This window comes from Natator depressus, chromosome 11 (assembly GCF_965152275.1).
Source record: "Natator depressus isolate rNatDep1 chromosome 11, rNatDep2.hap1, whole genome shotgun sequence".
Classification (NCBI taxonomy): Eukaryota; Metazoa; Chordata; order Testudines; family Cheloniidae; genus Natator; species Natator depressus.
The window spans coordinates 44,442,544-44,464,982 of record NC_134244.1 but is presented as its reverse complement, the minus strand read 5'-3'; the positions used below and the strand labels follow the sequence as shown (position 1 = coordinate 44,464,982).

Below are 22,439 nucleotides of genomic sequence, written 5' to 3'. Positions count from 1 at the left end.
TTCATTTACTTCCTGCCGGAAAGGGGCTGGCTAAGGCAGCCAGCATACCCGTGCCGTGTTTGCGGCCGAGCCTGCCCTGCCTTGGCCAGACACACACGTCCCGCGGCGGGGCAGCCAAGTTCTCAGCCGAAGCCTCCCCCCTCCGCTGGGAGATTGGTGGCAGCGCTTAAAGCTTCTGCCCGCTGCGGCTGAGCGGAGTGAAAACGAAGCGGAGCCGATGCACATGAAGGAAAATGCTGCGGCAGCAGACGTGGAAACGCGCCCCCCCCCAACCCCTCCCCACCCTCCGGGAGAGACGGTGCAGACACCACCAACTCCTGGGGGGCGCACACGACAAACACCCCGCCCCAAGGGCCTGCGAGACCTTTTGTGATACAGCCCGCGAAATCCCCCCAGCACCAGCGGAGAAACGGTAACACGCCCGCCCTGCAAAGCCCCCACCGCCCCCCGGAGGTGGCGATGCATCCCGCTCCCCCAGGGGACACGTGAAACTCTGCCTGGGAGGGAAGCTGCCTCCGGGAAAGGAGTCGGTCCTGGACAGAATCCCCGGGAAGCCCGCGAGACTGACAGCCCCGCACCGCGCGCAAACTTTGCAGACCTCAGGCAATCGAAAGCTGTCAATGGGGGAGGAGCAAGTGGGCGGGCCGTAGCGCCCTGGCTGAGCCCACAGAGCGCAGCAGTGCCGCGTCTTGGAGGTTACGATGGACACGCCCCAGCTAGTGTCAGCCTGACGTCGAACAATGCCACGCAGCCAGGGTGGGGGGCGGGTGTCTCTTACTCCGGGGCTGCGATAAGAACCTGAGTCAGAAGAAGGCTGCGAGGAGCGTTTAGCAAGCATGGCTTTCGGAGTCAAATTAGTTTTTTTCTTACACGCTTTTTGTCTTCTTACGATCCACACGCACGGACAAAAGAAAGAGGATGCCACTGCAGAGGAAGTTAAAATCGAAGTCTTACATGTGCCCAAAGAATGCAAGCCAAAGAGCAAGAGGGGGGATCTGCTTAATGCACATTATGATGGCTACCTGGCCAGTGATGGATCCAAGTTTTATTGCAGGTAAATAGCTGCTATTTATACCATTCTTCACCAGATTTGCCTCTCCTCTGCAAATAAAAAATAGGCAAACATTTAGCCTTTTGTTTCTTTTTAAATCTGTGTTAAAGCAGATCTGACAATATTGAATCTGTTCAGGAGAGCAACTTGTATGCAGTGCCCAAAATTACAGTGCGGTTTAGAATGATATAAATGTATATCTAGAGCTATACTTTCAAACCACAAATGCTGTAGATATCATTATATAATATTTAGGCCAAATTAAGCCCCACTTCTGCAAAGACTCAGGCCTTGCAGAAAATTGTATTGATTTAACTAAATTTTGTTAGAAATTGATTTAGCTAAATCAGTGGCACCCTCTTAAGTGTGTTTCAATTTAAGAGTGCCATAAATAGTGTAGTTTTCTTGTGTAGCCGAGGCACAATGCACGTGAGCAACTTTGCTCACAGCGTGTCAAGGTACACACATGCATAAGTCTTTGCCGGATCAATGCGTTAGTTTGTATTCGTCAATAAATAAAAGTAACAACCTTTTACTTAACTATTCATTGCTCTGAAATAAGTTTGAAGTATGTTAAAAATGTTAACTTTTACAGTTTTGGATCCAATAAATATTTTAATTCACCCAAAAATCGAAATTTAAAGGATATTAAAATTTTCCTAATCTTGGAATTTCTTTCACTGAGCCCAGTGTGGAAGCAGCATGCTCAGTTAAGGACAAAATATGACGCCCGTGGAAGCCCACTACTGGTTGAAATAGGGTAGTGTTGATAGGTTTTGGTGGAGATCTAGGTAATTCTTGAGACTGCAAGTTATTGGCAGTGCTTGTTTGAGTGCTTGTTTTTGCAGTTTTAACGATGTTATTTTCACATCGTTTTTTTGATTTAATAGGTGAGAGGAGAGGCATTGCATGCTAGGGGAACACTTGGCAGTGTGGCTCCAATGGAGACATATTGTCTAGGAGCTGAAGGATTGGTCAGCTCTAGTGTTGAGGAACAAAACCACCAGATGGATGGCCTGTCATCCTGCATATCCTCTCTAATCCACTGTTCTGCAGCTCATTCTGTGTATTTGTTTTCAGGGGGAGGAGAAGAAGGGAGAGAAGACATTCTCCCCCCAGTTATGTGATTTGGAAAAATTCTGCTAAGGGAAATTAATAGAGTTTTCCTCACCCAGTGCCCCTCTTTTACGTTCTGCAGAAAGGTGCAATTTTAGCACTCAATTTTTACTTGTTCTTTAACAAGTCAATGGGAGCTTTCCTGTGTATGCAATTTAGGATTTTTAACCAGTTAGACCAGAAAAAACTGTTAATACTTCAATATAAATAAAAAAGGGCAGTTATTTACTTTTTAATATACACTTCACTGTGACTTTTAAAAAAATGTAATCTAAATAATGTCACACTTTCCAGAGATGGTATTGTATTTTTTTTAAATCACTTTAACATTTAAATACATTTGAACACTGACTTTGTTGCTGTCTACTCGCTAAAAGCTTATTATTGTTTTTTGTAGTCGGACACAAAATGAAGGTCACCCAAAGTGGTTTGTTCTGGGTGTTGGACAAGTCATAAAAGGATTAGATATTGCTATGACGGATATGTGTCCTGGAGAAAAACGGAAAGTGACAATTCCACCATCATTAGCATATGGAAAGCAAGGCTATGGTAAAAAATTAAAATTCATATCTGTTTTTTCTTCTCTCTTTATGTTTTCAGATAAATGACAGAAAACAGTGTTGTCAAAAATTTACTTGAGGATTGATCATCCAAGCTTTTTTGATTGAGGGTTTATTTGATGGCTGCAATTACAGGGCCTGATCCTGCAAACTCTTAGTCATATGAGTTCTTACCCATGAACATAGTCCCAAGGAATGTAATGGGGTTGCTCATGTGAATAAGGCCAACTCACAGGAGTAAGTATTGGCAGAATTGAACCTGTAATCGCAGCTAATAAGCTCTCCCTTTTGCTAGCAAGGAATTTCTCTGATAGGAGCACCACAACTACTAACAGCACCTACCATGGGACACAGAGAGATCATCCTTTCGTTGCTATTATTTGTATTGTGGTAGCATCCAGAGTTCCCTCTTAGGATTGAGGCTCCATTGTGCTGCCAGTCCCTGATCCAGTTTGCTTACAATCTAATCTAATACATGACTTATTTTTTGAAAAGAGAAACCACAATTGAAAACCTATCAAAAGGAATCAGATCTTCAACCCAGCACTCCAGACACAACATGCTTACAGCTCTTTAATTTCCAGCACCACAATACAGTTAGTCTCACCCTCCACCAAGTGCAGTGACATCACTTACATTAACTCCACAAGCAACTGCAGTGCTGCTTTCACGGGTGGCTTATTTCACATGAATGAGGAGTTCTGTGCTAACAGCAAGGAGAGGTCATAACTTCAGTGCTTATGATTATACTCCTGTTTGATTTCCAGAGCCTCTAATAGCTCTTTTTGCAGTCAGAAGAGCCAAATATAAGAATTTTTGCAAAAGTTCATTTAGGATTGGAACAGACAAACAGGAAGGGTAAATTGATAGTTATTTTTAAGTGGTCTTTCGATAAAACTTTATGAGGAGAACTTTCTTTTGTGGGAGAAAATAAATATGGTTCACTGACAGCCAGAGGAAAAAAATAAGATTTTCAGAAAGCTATCGTTGTATAGGAATTTTAGGGATTTAGTTATCTGTTTTTGTGGTTACGAGAAAGGCCTTTTGAGTTCAGTACAAATTATTAAATATTATACTAATTATTATTTCCTCCTATTTATGTAAATCCTTATTCCTTTTGCATTACATTCATGTTTAATTTCTAAGATTTGGGTACTGCCAGATTAGCCTTTTAATGTAATCGTTTTTATTTTCACCCAATCAAAACAATGTGAGATTCACAACACACCACTGAATTAATTTGATGAAACATTATTTGTTTAAACAACTGTCTTGGGACTAACTGAATGAGAAGTTTAATAGCTCAGCATAATAATTGTTGCAGTCACCACTACCCCACTGAATGGAGCACAGGAAACCTAATCTGAATGCATGACATTTAGGTATGCAATATATGAGACTAATGGGCTGACTCGAGTCTTAAAATCTTATCGTGAAACATTTCAGCTGAATGGACAATATCATATTTTAGTTCTTTGTAATCCAGGTTTGTCTGGGAACATGGGACATTGACTAAACTTGCTGCTGCTGTTCTGTGATCATAGTTTGATCATTTATTCATGTCAAAATTCCATGAGCCAACTTCATCCTTGATGTAATTCTATTGAAGGCGGTAGAGTTACACCAGGAATGAATTTTACAACAAGAAATGAACAAATCTTGCCTTGTAGCAACAAGAAAAATCACTGATATAAAATAAAAAGTGCATTATTAAAATCTAACCTTAAATGTAACTGTTTGTTCTAGGCAGTGCTTGAAGAAAGACTTTTTCCTACAACATGGTTGTCCTCTGTCTTAGCATATTCCTGCATGCTGGGGAAGATGACTGTCTAATCTTGACTTAGTCAGGCTGCATGTGGCTCTTTAGGTCTTTACATGTCTGTTTCTCTGGTATGTATAATTCTTAAAATTACTTGCACCAAAGTCTGCCTAGTTAGCTTATATTAATAAATGTTAGATAAAGTTGTTGCAAATATATGGAATATATTTCAGACATTTACACAATTGAAACAGTTTAACAAAACATGTTTTGTAGTCAAAACTGAAGCCTCTCAATACCGTTTTATTCATTATAGAGATCTCAAATAAGAAATACCAGTAATACCAGTTTGTTTGCCCACCCGTTAAAGAAAGCCGATTTACATTTTTAATCTTCAGATATAATAGGATATGTAGAAATTCAAAAATAAATTCTGATGATAGACTAGCCTACATACTAGCTTTAGGTGAGCCAGCATATAATTAGGATCCAGTTGTGTGTTTAAACATTAACTGCATGTTGCATGGTTTGTCAAATGCATGTTTTTGGCTGACTTTTTAGACCCCATTGATCCACTCTTGTTATTTGTCTACCATTTCAGTATCTTGCTTTTAGAAAGCATGATACAGTAACCCATCTTTGCATTTAATATTTCCTCTACAACTTTGATATTAGAAGATGCTTTGACACAGGAATATTAGAACCTACCTTCAGTCTGTCTTCGGGGGCTGAGCAGATTATTCCTATAGCCCATTTTTCCTGAGTTGATCAGATGGCGTGAATTCTGAATTCTTGAGCCTGTGTCTGTAGTCTCTCTCCTAATTAGTTGCATATTTCAAATTATGTTTTATTATTTGTAAATTCCTTAACAGTTGATGCAGTTATATGAAAATGTTTTAGCAGAACTTGGCTGCTTTTATTGCCGGTTTGTCTCCATTTCAAACAAAGAAGGACTGTGTGTAAACATTGCGTCATTTCTACAATCCTTTCAAACCCGACTGTTGCTTTTAAATTACAAAGTAAACACACATTACTTTAGCCTGGCATGTGGAATTGTCAGGACTTCAAAAGAAGTGTTGTAAGGAGCATTTGTACATACTGTTGTGTTCCAAAACTTCTCTTAATGCAAGGCTTCCTAAGGAGGATTTTTAATAGTTTGAGGTATATTTTCAAATTTTTACTTAAATGTCTGGACACTTGGGATGAACAATGTGAATAATATCTGTCCACATATTAATTTTGTTTCAGAGAAATAGAATGTTATAAATAGTGCCTGAAAACATTTGTCTCTGAATATCAGGATTGCCAGTGCAACCCCCTCTCATTTCCCTTTTGCTAGCAACCTCCTTCTCTGAAAAAGACCCCTGAATCCATTACCTTTGATGTTTTCTGTGGGCTTCCTGGTGGCTAAGATCCCCCTATTTCTCCTGCACTGTGCTGTGGGCTCGCTGGCCTTCTCTCTCATCATGCATTTCAGTGTTTATGGGGGTCTGCCTGCTGCCTTCCCCCAAATCCATTAACGTCTTCTAAGAGAGCTGGAGGCTGCCTCCTCCAATTGTGTGGAAAGAGAAAAAGCATGAAACACTCCTATCCCACACCCATACCTTCTAATAGTGAGATGAGCTTAGAGACCTTGGGAGCTAAAAAAATCCTAAGGTGACTCTCCCTCAGCTTTCTACTGCTTGCACAGCAGTGTCCAAGAGCATTTGCTCTGGCTGCAGTATTGGGTTTGGGCACACCTGATGAATAAGGACCCATGTCCCTGCAAAACCCAAAGAATGGGCCACTAGGCAATATCTCCCTGAAGACAAAGGTAAGGAGAGTTGTCCTGGGTTCAGTGAGGGAAAGAATTGCTCTGGGTCAAGAATGAGGTAGGAAGGAGTCCCACAGAAGGGCTTAATAATGTAATATTTAAAGCCAGGGGTCAGAGTATTATTTAGGTATCACACAAGTTGGAAAATTACACTGTTAACCTATTCCTAATAGATAATAGAAATACTTCTGTATGAATGTATGTACCAGTAGCATGAGCTTTGACCAATGTGACTGCTACAATGTTTTTTTTAATATTCTTAGCACAAGGCAAGATTCCACCTAATGCAACATTGATATTTGAGATTGAACTGTATGCAGTGAATAAAGGACCACGCAGTGTTGAAGCATTTACTCAAATAGACATGGACAGTGACAAGAAACTCTCTCGAGATGAGGTAACATGAGTCAACTGACTTGGAATAGATCACATATATATACCACTACCAATAAACCAAAGCATGCATTATCCCTATATGAGCTGCCTCTGATTCCATCTTTTACTTCTCACTTTGCTATGTACAGGGCTACATTCCAGATTTACAAGGATGCAACATTTGTTTCACTCTCAGGCAGTGTCTAAAGTCTCCACTTTTGAGGAATGAGTGTACTGAAATGTGTATGGTCCATTAGTACATTTAAGAGGTTAATTCAGACTCTACACCCACTAAATTCTTGTCCTGTCTGCTGCAACAGCCAACAAGAGTATCAACTATGGTTTCATGATAGAGATATTTGCCAACTACGAACTAGTCAGACATCAACTCATTTCACTCAAGCTCAGTTTTCTATTGAAAATATCTTTGAAGGTGTCTATTCATTGAAGAGTTTTACTATGCACTGTTACTTTATATTGAGAAGATAGGGAGATAACCATTTCAGTACATAATTTTTGTTATAGTTCCTAATGTTTTTCTCCTTTTAGTGTACTTTTGCTCTGGAGTTTCAAGTGTCAGAGCTTTTAGCTGATTTCATTTTATATTTGTGATATGAATGCCTATATGCAAGTATTTATCATGATGAGCTCACAAAAATGAACTCTGAGCTATGTTTAGTATAATGTTTTCATTTTTTTCTTTTAGATAAGCCACTATTTGAAGGAGGAATTTGAAAGAGATGGTAAAAAACGTGATGCATCAGTTCATGATTCTATTTTAGCTGATATATTTAAGAATAATGACCATGATGGAGATGGCGTCATATCTGCAAGGGAGTACAATGTCTATCAGCATGATGAACTATAGCAAATTATTTCTAAAATCTCCTGGCTGCTTTCTTTACCCTAGATTTAAAGAATCTCTAAAACGAACTTTCATTTTGTCACATGATGCTTTACATTTTTTTTATGGTAAATTTTTATACCTTTTAAGATGAGTGTTAAAAATCTTACCAGTAACATTTCAGTAATAGACTGTGATATATTTTACAAAAGAAATAAAATTATAAAAAGGCATAGTCTGTTTTACACAATCCTTATTTCAGATATAAAATTTTGTGATTTTGTTGGACCTGATTTAGCTGAAATTAGCATCTCTGCTTGACTAAAGCAGAGCACTAATTAGGTGACTCTTCTTGTGTCAGATACAATTAGAATCCAGATATTAGCGCGCACAGAATAAAGGTGTGGTTTCAATGTCACCGCTGAAACAAAAGAGCAAAAGAAGGAAGTGGAAAACAGGATTCCTTGGAACACAGAACCCCCATTAAGGTTGAGAAAGATCATGAAAACATACAATAAAGAAAATTAGACAAAATTATGAGCTCTGTTCCCATGAGAGTTGAGTTGTGTTTGTCGGGGAAGTTAGGCTCTGACCACACTAAGATGAGACCGACTGTGGTATTTAAACATGGTTATTCTCTGCAGACTTCTAGCTCAATTTCCTCTAGTAGTGTGGAAAGGTATTTTAGAGACCTTTGCAACAAAAGTATCAGACTAGTACATGGTCATAAATTATTTTAATATGGTTCTTAGCCCCTTCACCCACCCCTCCCCCAAAAAGCCTGTTAGATTCAACAGCTTGGTGATAGAATTACCCAATTGTGAGCTGAAATGTACTTGCTATAACTATATAAATGCTACGAAAAAAATATCTGTAATGCCAGATGCACAGATAGTCTTAACAGGTGTGAACCATGTGGTTCAGTCATACCAAACTAATCTATGTCTTCGTTACACCCACTGTCCTACTTGCTCTCAGCCAGCAGGTGCGGGGCCCCAACCGAGCCTGGCCCCTTGCGTCTCCTCCGCGGCGGCGCCCCCTGCCCATGTCCTCCCGGGCGGCGGCAGCGGCTGGGGAGCCTGAGAGGAGGAGTGGCCCCCAGGCGGGGGAGGGGAGACTCCAAGGTGAAGAGGCTGCTGGCCCTGGCGCAGCCTGAGCGCTGGAGTCTGACAGGTGCCTGCCCCTAAGCAATAGTGTAAAAAAAAATGGGGGAGGCACCGCTTTTTGGCACCCCCAAATCTTCGCCCTAGGTGGCCGCCGAATCTTGGCACCCTAGTGGTTACACTGGCCCTGGACAAGAGGAATCTGTGTCAGGATTGCGCAAGCACTTCTGGACAAGCCAGCATAGAGATGCAAGTTAATGCGTTGTAGCATTAATTTATTAGTCGCACCATTCATAGCTTCTGTAGGACAAGCTTCTTGTGCACCCCAGGGGCTCACTGCATTCCTCCATTCTATCCCCTGCATGCCACCCTCCCATCCTTCTCTAGTTGAGGGACTCCCTGCAGCTTTCCCCAATTTCTCCTCTGCCAGGGGTTGTGTGTGCATCCTCTATGGCAGGTGCCACATATCAGAGGCTCTGGGAGCATTCCTTCCTGCCTCTCCCCCCCCCCCCTTGCCAACAGCACTGGTTGCTCCTAGTCCCCTTACCACATGCTAGGGGTTGTGTATGCCCCCTTTCCTCCTACCAGCATCCCCAATTTTGCCCCCACACCAGGGATTCTGAGCACTCCCTGCCCTTATGCCAACTGCAGTGTGCACACACCCCATTCCCCCTATCATTGTTATTTGTCTAGGAGATAAGTTACTCAGTGTGTCAATACGTTAAACTCTTTAGGCAGAGGGGAGATGGGGCGGTACTGTTATGCTGGAACGCATTAATAGATGCCATCAACCAGTTGCTTGATCTGTAGACAACTGCAGAGTTTCTTATAACTATCCTAAATTGACAGAACTGGCTCCTTGGGTCCCTACTTTCCCCCCTTTTGGTTTCTGATTTTCCCCAAAGCTGTAGGATTCCAATCACTGCTGCCTAGACCAATTCCTGGAATTCTGGAATTGAGTAGCTGTGGCATTCAAAAGTTACCACCTTATATACAGTCAGCCATACACAGAAATGCAAAAATGTCAATCTGACAGCATTTAAGTTCTAAAGAGACAAGCATCACTGTGTTTTATTTGAATGTGTAATAATTAGACTACACATTAATTGTAAGCTTCCACTAAAGCATGTGCATGCTGAAACTAGCAGCACCAGAATGAAGCAGAAAGGCTGCCACATATACACATTCTACTTATGACAGAGGGAGTTAGAATTTTAATCTTCCTCACTTTAAAACTGCAGCATCAAGAGAGCACCAAGCAGGTCAGGCAGACATTCTAGCAGGGCCTAGCACTGCCAAATTTCAATATTCTACACTGCAGTGCCCTCTGCTGCATGCATTCCCCACTATGAAAACTTTTTATTTATTTGGACCAACTTCTGTAGATGAGAGAGAGACTCAAGCTTTTGAGCCACACAGAGCTCTTCTTCAAATCTTGGAAGGGAACTCCCAGTATCACAGAAGTTCGTCCAATGAAAGATATTTCCTTACCCACCTTGTCTATCCAATATCCTGGGATTGCAACATCTACAACTTGACTGCATACAACTTTTTAATTTGTGATATTGGGCTCTACAGCTACTAGACCTGAGATGTAATAGGTGGGATTCAGTACACTAGTTTTGCAATGTAATATAATTTTGTTTCTTTTATTTTTTTCAACTATGTCAAAGCCACTAAAGTCAGCAGCAAGTCTGAAGGCTTTAAAAAAAAAAAAAGTGAGATTTGAGTTACCCAAGTGCAAACTGTAGACTTGTTTGTGGTCCCTACAAATATAATCAGAATAGACATATGGTGAATTCACAGCCTAAAATGGAATCCATAATCACCAGTTGCAATCCTTTTAACTTTTCCCCTCTTGTAAATAAAACCTTAAACTGAGCTAGTTTTTAAATGTGCTTTTAATCTGATACTTCAATTAAACATTCATGATAGCACTAAATTATTAACACGTTCTCATTTTATCATCATACTCTGGTGTAGTTAAGGCAATATATAACATCTTGACAGACCAAATGTGAAGAAGCCGCTTTTATAGTAAATTCCAAACTATATTCTGATTGCTACTCTGGAATTCAATTTCAACATGTATATATTATTTATCATGAATGATAAAATGAGAAAGTGCCACAAAGAAAAAAAGTAGCAAATTTTTTGAAGGGGCTGTATATGGGGCATTTCTGCACTAAGTAATAGAATTATCTTTATTGTAAAATAAAAGAATCACTTTACAATAAAAAAGGAAATAGCATAACCAAATATTTTGACTTTTAATGTCTGTTGCACTTAATATTCAACAATTTTGGAAATTTTGTGGCACAGTTACATTGAAGTCTATAACAATAGTCACGCTCATAGATCATTTATCTCACTCTCTTGTGCCAGACATCAAAGCAGGGCACAGCATGCAGTCGTACATACTTTTGTCCATTAAAAGAACACTCTAGGCATCCATAGACTGTCTCTCTTTTAGACTTTCCCATTCCACAAAGGGCACAAGGACCTTTTGGGATGTTGTTATTAAGTAAATTAACCCGGATATGAGACCCTTCTCTGAGATAGCTTGTAGAGATATCAGTCATGCTTGCAGCTTTTTCATAATAGTCTGTAAAAAGGTCCTCCAAGTAAGCATCTGAATTAGCAATGATATCCATTACCCTTTTATCTGAAAAAGAATGCACACAAAATAGCAATGATTTGTCATCACATTATGAACACACCATGACACATCATACAGTTAATCCACTGATGGAAATAAGTACTGAGTTATGAAGCCATATTAGAGACACCATTTTATGGTTGTAACTAGGTTTTCCATTGAAACCTTAATATTGACACTTTTACTTCAAAGGGTGGCAGAAATGTCTTACAGATCTTCGCCAGAGGACAATGTTGTTACTGGTGAAATAACAACCCTACATCTCATGAACATTTTGAGCATTTGAAAAGTTGGTGATAATTCACATTTGAAATGTTTCTCTAACTTTTTTGTTGGGGGGGGGGGTGGAGGAGGAAAGGAGGGTAGGAAAAAGAAATGGACATCAAACACTCCAAATATAGTTTAATTCTGGTCTCCTCCAGGAAGGCCAGCACCTAATTAGTTTTGGAAAATTTGGTAAGTATATTTCTGAGCTGTTTATGGAATTCAGGACACTATTTACAATGGTATGCAGACTCACTGATAAACTCTGCAAGAGCAGAGACCTCCCATCAGATCCCAGTAGCCTTTGGATTTTATAAATATTCCAGCACGCAAAAGAAGTGTTTGTGTACATCTGCAGGATTTAGAATCTCCATAGGAATGGGACTGCAATCACTCTATCCTCCCAATAGTGATCAGTCAGCACACTCCAACAGAGCAGGGATCATTTTCTTCCACTTTCAACATGAGCATACATGCCTCAGAACTTGAATAATCTAAACGCCTTCACAAGACAGGTTTGAGATAACTCTTGTACCTGATACAGGCCAGAAAGGTGAATGCAGATTATATTATAGTACAACAAAAAAGATTATTACCACATTCTCAAATCTAAATTGGTCATCAGTATCTAAAAAGAAGTGAAGTAATTTCCATTATGAATGGGAGCTGCAGGAACTCAGCACCTTTGCAAATCAAGCCATTTTTATTTAGATGTATAAATAAGATTTTAGTAACCTAATTTTAGGCACCTAAGATTGAAAGTATTGGGCTATACGCTTTTAATACATATATTGAACATGGGACTCTCCATTTTATAACTAATGGAGTTGTTACATCAATAAGCAGTGTATAAGCAATGAAGAAACAGAAAGTTAGAGTACTGAAATCTGAACTTAGTATTTCCAGACTGATGTTTATACTTTTTGAAATATGAGTTTAACATGCTAATTTCCTGACTTTCATACCATGGGCCTGATCTTCAGCCTCTCTTAAATCCCCTTTGCACCAATGTGTGGCAAACTGGACTGAAAACTGTCTTAAGACAGCAGGAAAGGACTCCCCTAGAGTAGAGAAATTCTGTGTTGTCATAAGGAGGGCACAGCCATCCCCTACACCAGCTATTCCTGTCTCCCTATGCAGAGGTGATATTCCAGGCCAAGAGTATGAAGGACTCCAAACAACTTGACCAGCAGAGTGATTCTTTGGAGACTTTTATCCATTGGTGCAGGTTAGGGCAGCACTGAGGCTACTCAAACTTGCACTACTGGTTGGTTTGGCCTCCAGCAGCCCCCAGGATCAGGGAGGAGCAGTGGTGCAAGTAGAAATCATTTATTACCGGTACGCTGCACTCATGGGAGGGACACAAAGTGGGGGAGGGGGCACGTGACCTCCCCACATGACCCCCCCCAAATGACTACTCCCCTCCCCACCCCACCTCCAGCCCGGGGCCCCCGCACTCTCCCCATCACCTCCCCATGATCCACATCCATCCCACACTACCGGGGGTGGGGGGGAGCTCTGCCCTCCTCCTGCTGTGCCAGAGACTTCTGCTGTACAGACCCCAAGCAGGAGGACTCAAGAGATGCAGCTGTGTGGAAGGGCTGGGAGCGGTACAGCCACACGGGAGGAGCTGCTGACATGGGGCCACCCAGCAGCCCCACGTTCTGCTCCTTTTGCCGCTGTGGTTCCCGGGAGATCAGGGCTCTCCAGAACCACAGCGGCGAAAGCAGCAGAATAACGTGGGGCCGCCGGGCAGCACCACGCCAGCAGCTCCTCCGGCGCGGCTGCTGTACCGCCCGCAGCCCGACCCCCAGCCCTTCCATGCAGATACCTCTCCTGAGTCCTGCTGCCTGGGGTCTGTACAGCAGCCCCACTGGAGGACAGGGTGGGGGGAGGGGGGGCGGTACAGCAGCCGTGCCAGAGGAGCTGCTGGCGTTGGGCTGCCCAGAGGCCCCATGTTCTACTCCTTTCCCCGCTGCGGTTCCCGGGAACTGGGCAGCCCCACACCAGCAGCTCCTCCAGCGCGGCTGCTGTACCGCCCCCAGTCCTGTCCGCCGACGGGGCTGCTGTACAGACCTCAGGCAGGAGGACTCAGGAGATGCAACTGCGTGGAAGGGCTGGGGACGGGCTCCTCCTCTGTCTTTCCAGGATGCCGTTCCAGCTATAAATATCTTACTGGTATGGCATACCAGACCGTACCACCGTACTTGCACCACTGGGGAGAGGTAAAAGTGGAGTAAAGTCTCCTACACAAAGGGCACCATTAGAAGCAGATGTTTACTGCACCACCACATTTATCTTTATTTTTGTCTTTGTGTTTTTCCCCATTCTTAGAATAAGAAATACTGAAAATGGGAACAAGAGGCTGCTAGGCAGCTCTCCAACACCACACTCTACAAGCCATTACCCTCTGATCCCACTGAGGGTTACCATAAGAAACTACACCATCTGCTCAAGAAACTCCCTGAAAAAGCACAAGAGCAAATCCGCACAGACATACCCCTAGAACCCCGACCAGGGGTATTCTATGTGCTACCCAAGATCCATAAACCTGGAAATCCTGGATGCCCCATCATCTCAGGCATTGGCACCTTGACAGCAGGATTGTCTGGCTATGTAGACTCCCTCCTCAGGCCCTACGCTACCAGCACTCCTAGCTATCTTCGACACACCACTGACTTCCTGAGGAAACTACAATCCATCGGTGGTCTTCCTGAAAACACCATCCTAGCCACTATGGATGTAGAAGTCCTCTACACCAACATTCCACACAAAGATGGACTACAAGTCGTCAGGAACAGTATCCATGATAATGTCACGACAAACCTGGTGGCTGGACTTTGTCCTCACCCACAACTATTTCATACTTGGGGACAATGTATACCTTCAAATCAGCGGCACTGCTATGGGTACCGGCATGGCCCCACAGTATGCCAACATTTTTATGGCTGACTTCGAACAACGCTTCCTCAGCTCTCGTCCCCTAATGCCCCTACTCTACTTGTGCTACATTGATGACATATTCATCATCTGGACCCATGGAAAAGCAGCCCTTGAGGAATTCCACCATGATTTCAACAATTTCCATCCCACCATCAACCTCAGCCTGGACCAGTCCACACAAGAGATCCACTTCCTGGACACTACGGTGCTAATAAGCGATGGTCACATAAACACCACCCTATATCGGAAACCTATTGACTGCTATACTTACCTAAATGCCTCCAGCTTTCATCCAGACTACACCACTCGATCCATTGTCTACAGCCAAGCTCTTCGATACAACCGCATTTGCTCCAACCCCTCAGACTGAGACAAACACCTACAAGATTTCTATCAAGCATTCTTGCAACTACAATACCCACCTGCTGAAGTGAAGAAACAGACTGACAGAGCCAGAAGTCACCTACTACAGGACAGGCTCAACAAAGGAAATAACAGAATGCCACTAGCCGTCACCTTCAGCCCCCAACTAAAACCTCTCCAGTGCATCATCAAGGATCTACAACCTATCCTGAGGGATGACCCATCACTCTCACAGATCTTGGGAGACAGGCCAGTCCTTGCTTACACACAGCCCCCCAACCTGAAGCAAATACTCACCGGCAACCACACACCACACAACAAAAACACTAACCCAGGAACCTATCCTTGCAACAAAGCCTGCTGCCAACCGTGTCCACATATCTATTTAGGGGACACCATCACAGGGCCTAATCACATCAGCCACACTAGCAGAGGCTCATTAACCTGCACATCTACCAATGTGATATATGCCATCATGTGCCAGCAATGCCCCTCTACAATGTACATTGGCCAAACCGGACAGTCTCTACGTAAAAGAATAAATGGACACAAATTAGACGTCAAGAATTATAACATTCAAAAACCAGTCGGAGAACACTTCAGTCTCTCTGGTCACTCGATTACAGACCTAAAAGTGGCAATACTACAACAAAAAAACTTCAAAAACAGACTCCAACGAGAGACTGCTGAATTGGAATTAATTTGCAAACTGGATACAATTAACTTAGGCTTGACTAAAGACTGGGAGTGGATGGGTCATTACACAAAGTAAAACTATTTCCCCATGTTTATTTCCTCCCCCCCAAACTGTTCCTCACATGTTCTTGTCAACTGCTGGAAATGGCCAACCCTGATTATCACTACAAAAGGGTTTTTTTCCTCTCCTGCTGGTAATAGCTCACCTTACCTGATCACTCTTGTTACAGTGTGTATGGTAACACCCACTGTTTCATGTTCTCATGTTCTAAAATCCCCCTACTGTATTTTCCCCTGCATGCATCCGATGAAGTGAGCTGTGGCTCATGAAAGCTTACGCTCAAATAAATTGGTTAGTCTCTAAGGTGCCAGAAGTACTCCTTTTCTTTTTGCGGATACAGACTAACACGGCTGCTACTCTGAAAACTCCACTTGACTTCAGTGTTTCAGGATCAGGCTCATACTACAGTAAATTTAAGTACCAGGGACAGTAAATATCCAGTTTTTAATTGTACCCCACATATAACATTGTTAGAATGTTTTCATGTTATTTGAAGATAAGAAAGAAAACCTGTAAGTCGATAAAGGCCAATTCCCTGTCAATTGAAGATTATGCCCTACTGAGCATTTTCTAGTATTTTAAATTAATACATTAATAACATTTACAACCTCAACTTTATCTTATCTTTATGTATTATCCTTTGAGATTGACTAGGCAATACTTTCTAAATTGTAAAAATACAGAACAGATTTACATGCTAAAATATTGTAGTTGTACAACTAGTATTTATGATCACCAATATCATTTATTTTAAGAAAACAATTAGAAGTTTTCATGATAAACAAAATAATATATTCACATTAATTAAAAATATAATTATTTAAAGCCAGACTCTCTCCATTAATATCTTAAAATCTTTACAATTATTTTGAATAGATCTGATCACGGCCAAAATAGCTATTATCTTGGTGCAAATTTTAAAGTGAAATTCTATTTTGATTACATGCTTTTGAACTTCTGACCTTGCCTACTAAGTCAACGAAAAAAAACCCCATGTACTTAATCCATTTGATTAGTGTATTTGGACATAAATATCAAACATCATACTTTGGTGGAACAGATTCCTCCTTAATTTGTTCAATGAAAATGATCCAGATTGCTCTTTTTCAAATCCTCCTTTTGAAACTGGAGTGACACAGAACTCTGTATTAAAGAAAAAAGTAGAACCTTCGGAATGATGAAATTCAAAAGCTACACAATTTCAAAACACAGCTTAGTACAAAATGTTTTGTTATATAACACGTATTATAAAACTCACAGAATGCTTAAAATTAAATTCAGCTTTTCTATTAGTCATTCTACTGGGTCTTTAATTCCTAGGAAAGATGGTGTAAAACAACATGCACACAGTGTTAGCACAAAAAATGAGATGAAGCAGAGAAAGAAGATGAGATGAAGTAGTAACTACTTCATTTATTAATTTAGATGGTTTATAGTGACTTTCACAAGAGGCATTTCCTTACGGTTTCCTGGCCAGGTTAAATGTCTAAGGCAGTCAGCATTCCATTAAGAGACTGCCTCACGTTTGGAGTAAAAGCAGAGTCGCAAACCCATTTGAAACCAAAAATGGAAAATCTGAAATTGTGACTGGTTTTCTGTGATTCCCAACCATGTTATTCACCACATAATCAGCTGTAAAACTTTTAAATTAAACAAATAAAATTCTTAATTTTTTAGCCTCTAATATTATAAAGAAAAGGCTTTGAAGTAAGTATATCATCTTAATAAATTTACAAAGAACGTTAAAGAGATATCCTAACAGCTCTCATTCATCTGTATTGGGGATTACCTCTGCACCTTAATGATAAAAATTTAAATATCAATATTGCTATTTCATTGGTCGTCTTAGTAAAAACATCTAACTAGTGCACCTATCCCCAACTGTGCAGTGACGAAGTAAAATGGAAAATAATTCCAAAATTAGGATTTATATGTTCAATTTAATATTAAAATGAATATCAGAGGGATTCTGTACTGCTTGTATTATCGTTTTTCAAAGTTAATTCAATAACTACTGTTTTTTTTAAATGCACATAAGCTTGTCACAGAAATGTAAATGTGTCACTATGCTTCAAAAGTCAGAGTGCCCTTGTCATAAAATGTATCTCCAATGCGTTGCAAAGCATGTGGGGCCCCAATCAGAGTCTCTAACAAGTGAGTAGTGTTATTTGCATATATGGAAATAAGAATTACCTCATGGAGTATTATCTATCTTTTTGGTTATATTTTTTTAAATACAATCTAAATTATATGTCACTAAAGTCCTGATCCTGCACTTCTGAAGTCAATGGGAGTTTTGCCATTAACTTTAATGAGTGAAGGATCAAGCCCTAAAACTATATTATGGGTTATTATTACCCCCATACTTTGACTGACTGAAGGTTCCCATCTAATTGAAGTCCTGGGCTGGGATAAAGCACACTGGGAAATGAGGAGAATTTATAAACCACATCCTTTCCACAGACAGGGAGAGTATAGGCAGGTCAATCACTTTGTTTTGTGTAACTGTTCGTTTTTTTTAAACTTTGTAAAGATTTGGAGGTGACCATGTCTGACTAGTCTCTGACTGTGTTTCATTGGTTTGTGGCAAACTGAAATAGAAGTTCCAGGCAGGGAAAATGTTTTTATCAATTTCACAGACGTGCCTTTGGGGGCGGGGGGAGGGGGAAGGGCCTGCCATGCCACATTCTTCTTTTATGGAGAAATGGATCAGATGGCCCTAAGATATTCAGTTTCTTACAAACCAGCAAAGGCATACATTGATATGCAGATGCATTTTTTAATGTTTCATTGTTAACAGTGTGATTTTCATTTTTCAAAAACTTACATTTAAATAGTTAATTCTGTGAAAGCATTTCCAGGATAAATCAGACCCTTTAATGCCTTTTATATTTATCCTAGCAAGAATTAATTGTGAATTAAAGCTAAGAATTAAAAGTGGATTAAGGCTCTGATGAGGTCAGACAACTGACATGTATAAAATTAACTATGAGCATAAATATTTATAGGATTGGGGATGACACATGTCAAGTCTCAGTTCAAGAACAATGTTTTAAAGAATCAAATTACTATATTAGCAATTATAATAATAGCACAAACAAATCACTTACCAAAATTACCATCCAAGTGAATATAAAGTTCAAATACACTAAATGCAATAGTTGTGTGAGCTGGAAAAACAATAGCTTTCTCTCGTCCTTTGTGATTTTGGTCCTCAATAATATGAAACTATGATTTTAAAAAGGAAAAATGTATTGCGTTAAGAAAAAAATATTGACAAGAAAATGTTTTGAACAGAAATGAAAATTAAGAGTAATAGCTTTAAAATACAGTATGAAAATTTCAGCAATGGAAAGACTCTTTTGAAGTTGAAGATCAAACTCCACCTCCAAAGAAATTTTCTCAGTTCTAATCAGTATACTAATGTCATCCTTTCTTTTCTGCACTTCAGTAATGTTTGATACAGAGAAACTATCAACTTGCCATGGAAAATTAGGCATTTATATCTGATACATAAAATTCGTGATAAGCATAACTCAAAGGACTTGTAGGATTATGCAAACCTAATTATCCAAACCTAATGATATGCAAACCTTATTATCCAAACTTTCTGAGATTCCTTCTCTATGCATACCACTGACAATATCATAGCTTTATCCTTCAAGTCACCCAGACTCCCAACAAGCCTTAGCTTTCTGACTTCCTGCAACCAGGTCCAATCATCATATCTCCTACTTTGACAAGTCAGTCACAGTTTCTACTTGAGGTGAAGCTAAGAGTCCAATCCAAAGACCACTGAAGTTAATGGAAAGAGTCCCATAGACTTCACTGGATTTTGGATAAGATCTGCAGGGCCTGCTCCAGGCACCAGCATTCCAAGCAGATGCCTGGGGTGGCAATTTAAAGGGGCGGCAGTCCGTGCATCGTTAGGGCGACATTGGTTTTTTTTGCCACCGTGGCAATTCAGCGTCAGCTTGTATCTTCACAGTCCCGCCGCAGCAATTTGGCAGCAGCTCCCTTCTTCAGGCGGCAATTCGGCACGCTGCTTGGGGCTACAAAAAGTGTAGAGCTGGCCCTAAGGATCTAAGAGGCCTGCTTCTGTCCTCTCAATAGCAGCTCCTCTTTGGAGGAGTCAGAGTGGGCCTCTCTCCTGTCTGGATGAAACAGCAATGACAGGGCCAATATCTTGTGTTGCCATTCTTCAGTGCATTCTCCAATGGAATTCAAATATTATATGGTCTGGAACTATATGCCACAAAGCATATAAAATCTTAATTCAACAGTATTAGGGCCCAGCAAACAAGATGCAAGAGGTGTTGAACCTTGCAATAATGCCACTGAAGTGAGAGTTGCAGAAGATAGGCATAAAAGAAGGAATATAGGGTGGATAATTATTGGAAGTTCATAGTGATAATAAAAGGGAGTGGTTCCTAAAGTTTTTTAGCAAGAGCTAATTATGGATCAATGAATCAATGCCTGACCACCCCTCCCCTACACATACACACCACATCCCATTCCACCTTTGATTTATCTCAGCTGTTTTCTGTATCTTCACCCTGACCTATGTCTTTTGTTCATTTTGTTTTTCACTTCTCATCTCTTTTCTTCTCTATTTTTTCTAGTTTTGCTTTCTATTTTTCCACCTTGTTTTTCTTTTCACCCCTCTTCTTTTCCCTGTTCTCCCTTTCTGGAGTCAGGAGGAAATTTTGATCATATTTTTCACGTAGGCTATGATTTTCTTTATATGGGAGTGAAGAAGAGTGCAGCTGGTGCCGACTGAAAGTGAGTAGGTAAAACTAACATCAAAATGTCTTCAAATCAAATTTACAGAAATAACTGTAAATATTACACTATTCAAACACTATCAAAATCAGCTCTCAAACTTAGTAGTGCTGGCCCTGAGCACTAATCTTCCACCTTTCTGTCTGCCAGATGTTTTCTTATGGAGTTTGCCTTGTAATTTCATTCCAGATTGCACCTTCTCATCTATAGCACTGTAGCTGGTCCATTTTTAAATGAGGAATTAGCAGCTTTTAGAAGCAGTACATTCAGACTCAAATAACGCAACAGCAGGGACTGGGCAGGTAGAGGATATCTGTATTATTATTACTGTTATTATGATGGATGTTTCAGGGACACAGCTGGCTCCCAAGCCTGGTCGCAAGGCAACCCAGCAAGTTCAGATAGGCCCAATGAGCCCCTTCCAAACAGTTGTACTTCCTGATTGAGCAGAGGAGCTGTCAAGGTTCCTCCCCCACTCTGAACTCTAGGGTACAGATGTGGGGACCTGCATGAAAAACCTCCTAAGCTTATCTTTACCAGCTTAGGTCAAAACTTCCCCAAGGTACAAAATATTCCACCCTTTGTCCTTGGATTGGCCTCTACCACCACCAAACAAATACTGGTTACTGGGGAAGAGCTGTTTGGACACGTCTTTCCCCCCAAAATACTTCCCAAAACCTTGCACCCCACTTTCTCGACAAGATTTGGTAAAAAGCCTCACCAATTTGCCTAGGTGACTACAGACCCAGACCCTTGGATCTTAAGAACAAAGAACAATCCTCCCAACACTTGCACCCCCCCTTTCCAGGGAAATGTTGGATAAAAAGCCTCACCAATTTGCATAGGTGACCACAGACCCAAACCCTTGGATCTGAGAACAATGAAAAAAGCATTCAGTTTTCTTACAAGAAGACTTTTAATAGAAATAGAAGTAAATAGAAATAAAGAAATCCCCCCTGTAAAATCAGGATGGTAGATACCTTACAGGGTAATTAGATTCAAAACATAGAGAAGCCCTCTAGGCAAAACCTTAAGTTACAAAAAAGATACACAGACAGAAATAGTTATTCTATTCAGCACAATTCTTTTCTCAGCCATTTAAAGAAATCATAATCTAACACGTACCTAGTTAGATTACTTACTAAAAGTTCTAAGACTCCATTCCTGGTCTATCCCCGGCAAAGACAGAATACAGACAGACCCACAGACCCTTTGTTTCTCTCCCTCCTCCCAGCTTTTGAAAGTATCTTGTCTCCTCATTGGTCATTTTGGTCAGGTGCCAGCGAGGTTACCTTTAGCTTCCTAACCCTTTACAGGTGAGAGGAGTTTTTCCTCTGGCCAGGAGGAATTTTAAAGGGGTTTACCCTTCCCTTTATAGTTATGACAGGAGCCAACAGTCTGCTACTTGAATCTTGCAGCCACCACACGGTGGCTGCTCAATGCATACCACACCCACAGCCCTCCTTACCCTGCTCTCACTTATGCTTCCAGCTCCAGCCCTTGCTCCAAGCCCTGCCCTGCTTCCCACTCTGTTCTTGCTCCAACTCCAGCCTATACCTGCTTCGTCCCCAATCTCCCTGTTCCATTCTGGTTTCTAACTCCTAGTTCCGACTCTTTGCTATGTCCCGGACTACAATTCCAACTTACCCTTTGTTTTAGGATTCTGACTCCAGTTCTCAGCTTCAGCTTGGCCCCTCAATTCGGACTCTAGCTTTACCCTTGGACTGGTGCTTGATCCCTGGATCTTCACTTATCACCTGAACTGCCACCACAACCACCTGGCAAGGTCTTGTTCCATCCACAAGGTACGCTGCCCATGCCCTGGTAGCTTACAGAATGGCTACAAAGCCAGTTCTAAGGAATCTGGGACAAGTATCAGATTTCACTAGAACTGACTGGGATTTCAACTAGAACATGACTGTACCTCAGAACCAAGACAAATCACTGCAAACAAGGCCATCTAACCTCCCTAATCCTATATAATTATAAACAACACTGTATTAACTTCCATTAGCTATTATTAAAGGGTAAATTGCATGACTGGGGGAAT

The 22,439-nt window shown here is 41.0% G+C and overlaps 2 protein-coding genes across 2 annotated transcripts in view; one reads left to right on the top strand and one right to left on the bottom strand.

Annotated features, from left to right (window-relative positions):
- Nucleotides 1–430: 430 nt before the first annotated feature.
- On the top strand, nucleotides 431–8,006 carry FKBP7 (FKBP prolyl isomerase 7). The gene is made up of 4 exons (XM_074967677.1): nucleotides 431–1,054; nucleotides 2,565–2,716; nucleotides 6,563–6,696; nucleotides 7,381–8,006. Exons 1-4 carry the CDS (start codon nucleotides 837–839, stop codon nucleotides 7,540–7,542), a joined length of 666 nt encoding a protein of 221 aa, XP_074823778.1. The 5' UTR covers nucleotides 431–836; the 3' UTR covers nucleotides 7,543–8,006.
- A 2,595-nt stretch (nucleotides 8,007–10,601) lies between these two features.
- The window catches only part of PJVK (pejvakin), a 22,296-nt gene continuing 10,458 nt past the window's right edge, over nucleotides 10,602–22,439 (bottom strand). Inside the window, 3 exon segments of the mRNA XM_074967674.1 lie at nucleotides 10,602–11,286; nucleotides 16,655–16,750; nucleotides 18,718–18,835. Coding sequence (XP_074823775.1) covers nucleotides 10,985–11,286; nucleotides 16,655–16,750; nucleotides 18,718–18,835 — 516 coding nt within the window. The 3' untranslated portion in view covers nucleotides 10,602–10,984.

Coding starts and splice junctions, on each gene's coding strand:
- FKBP7 (XM_074967677.1), top strand. CDS start 837: ATGGCTTTCGGAGTCAAATTAGTTTTTTTCTTACACGCTTTTTGTCTT. Junction 2,717..6,562: donor ATATGGAAAGCAAGGCTATG/GTAAAAAATTAA, acceptor TAATATTCTTAG/CACAAGGCAAGATTCCACCT. Junction 6,697..7,380: donor AGAAACTCTCTCGAGATGAG/GTAACATGAGTC, acceptor TTTTTCTTTTAG/ATAAGCCACTATTTGAAGGA.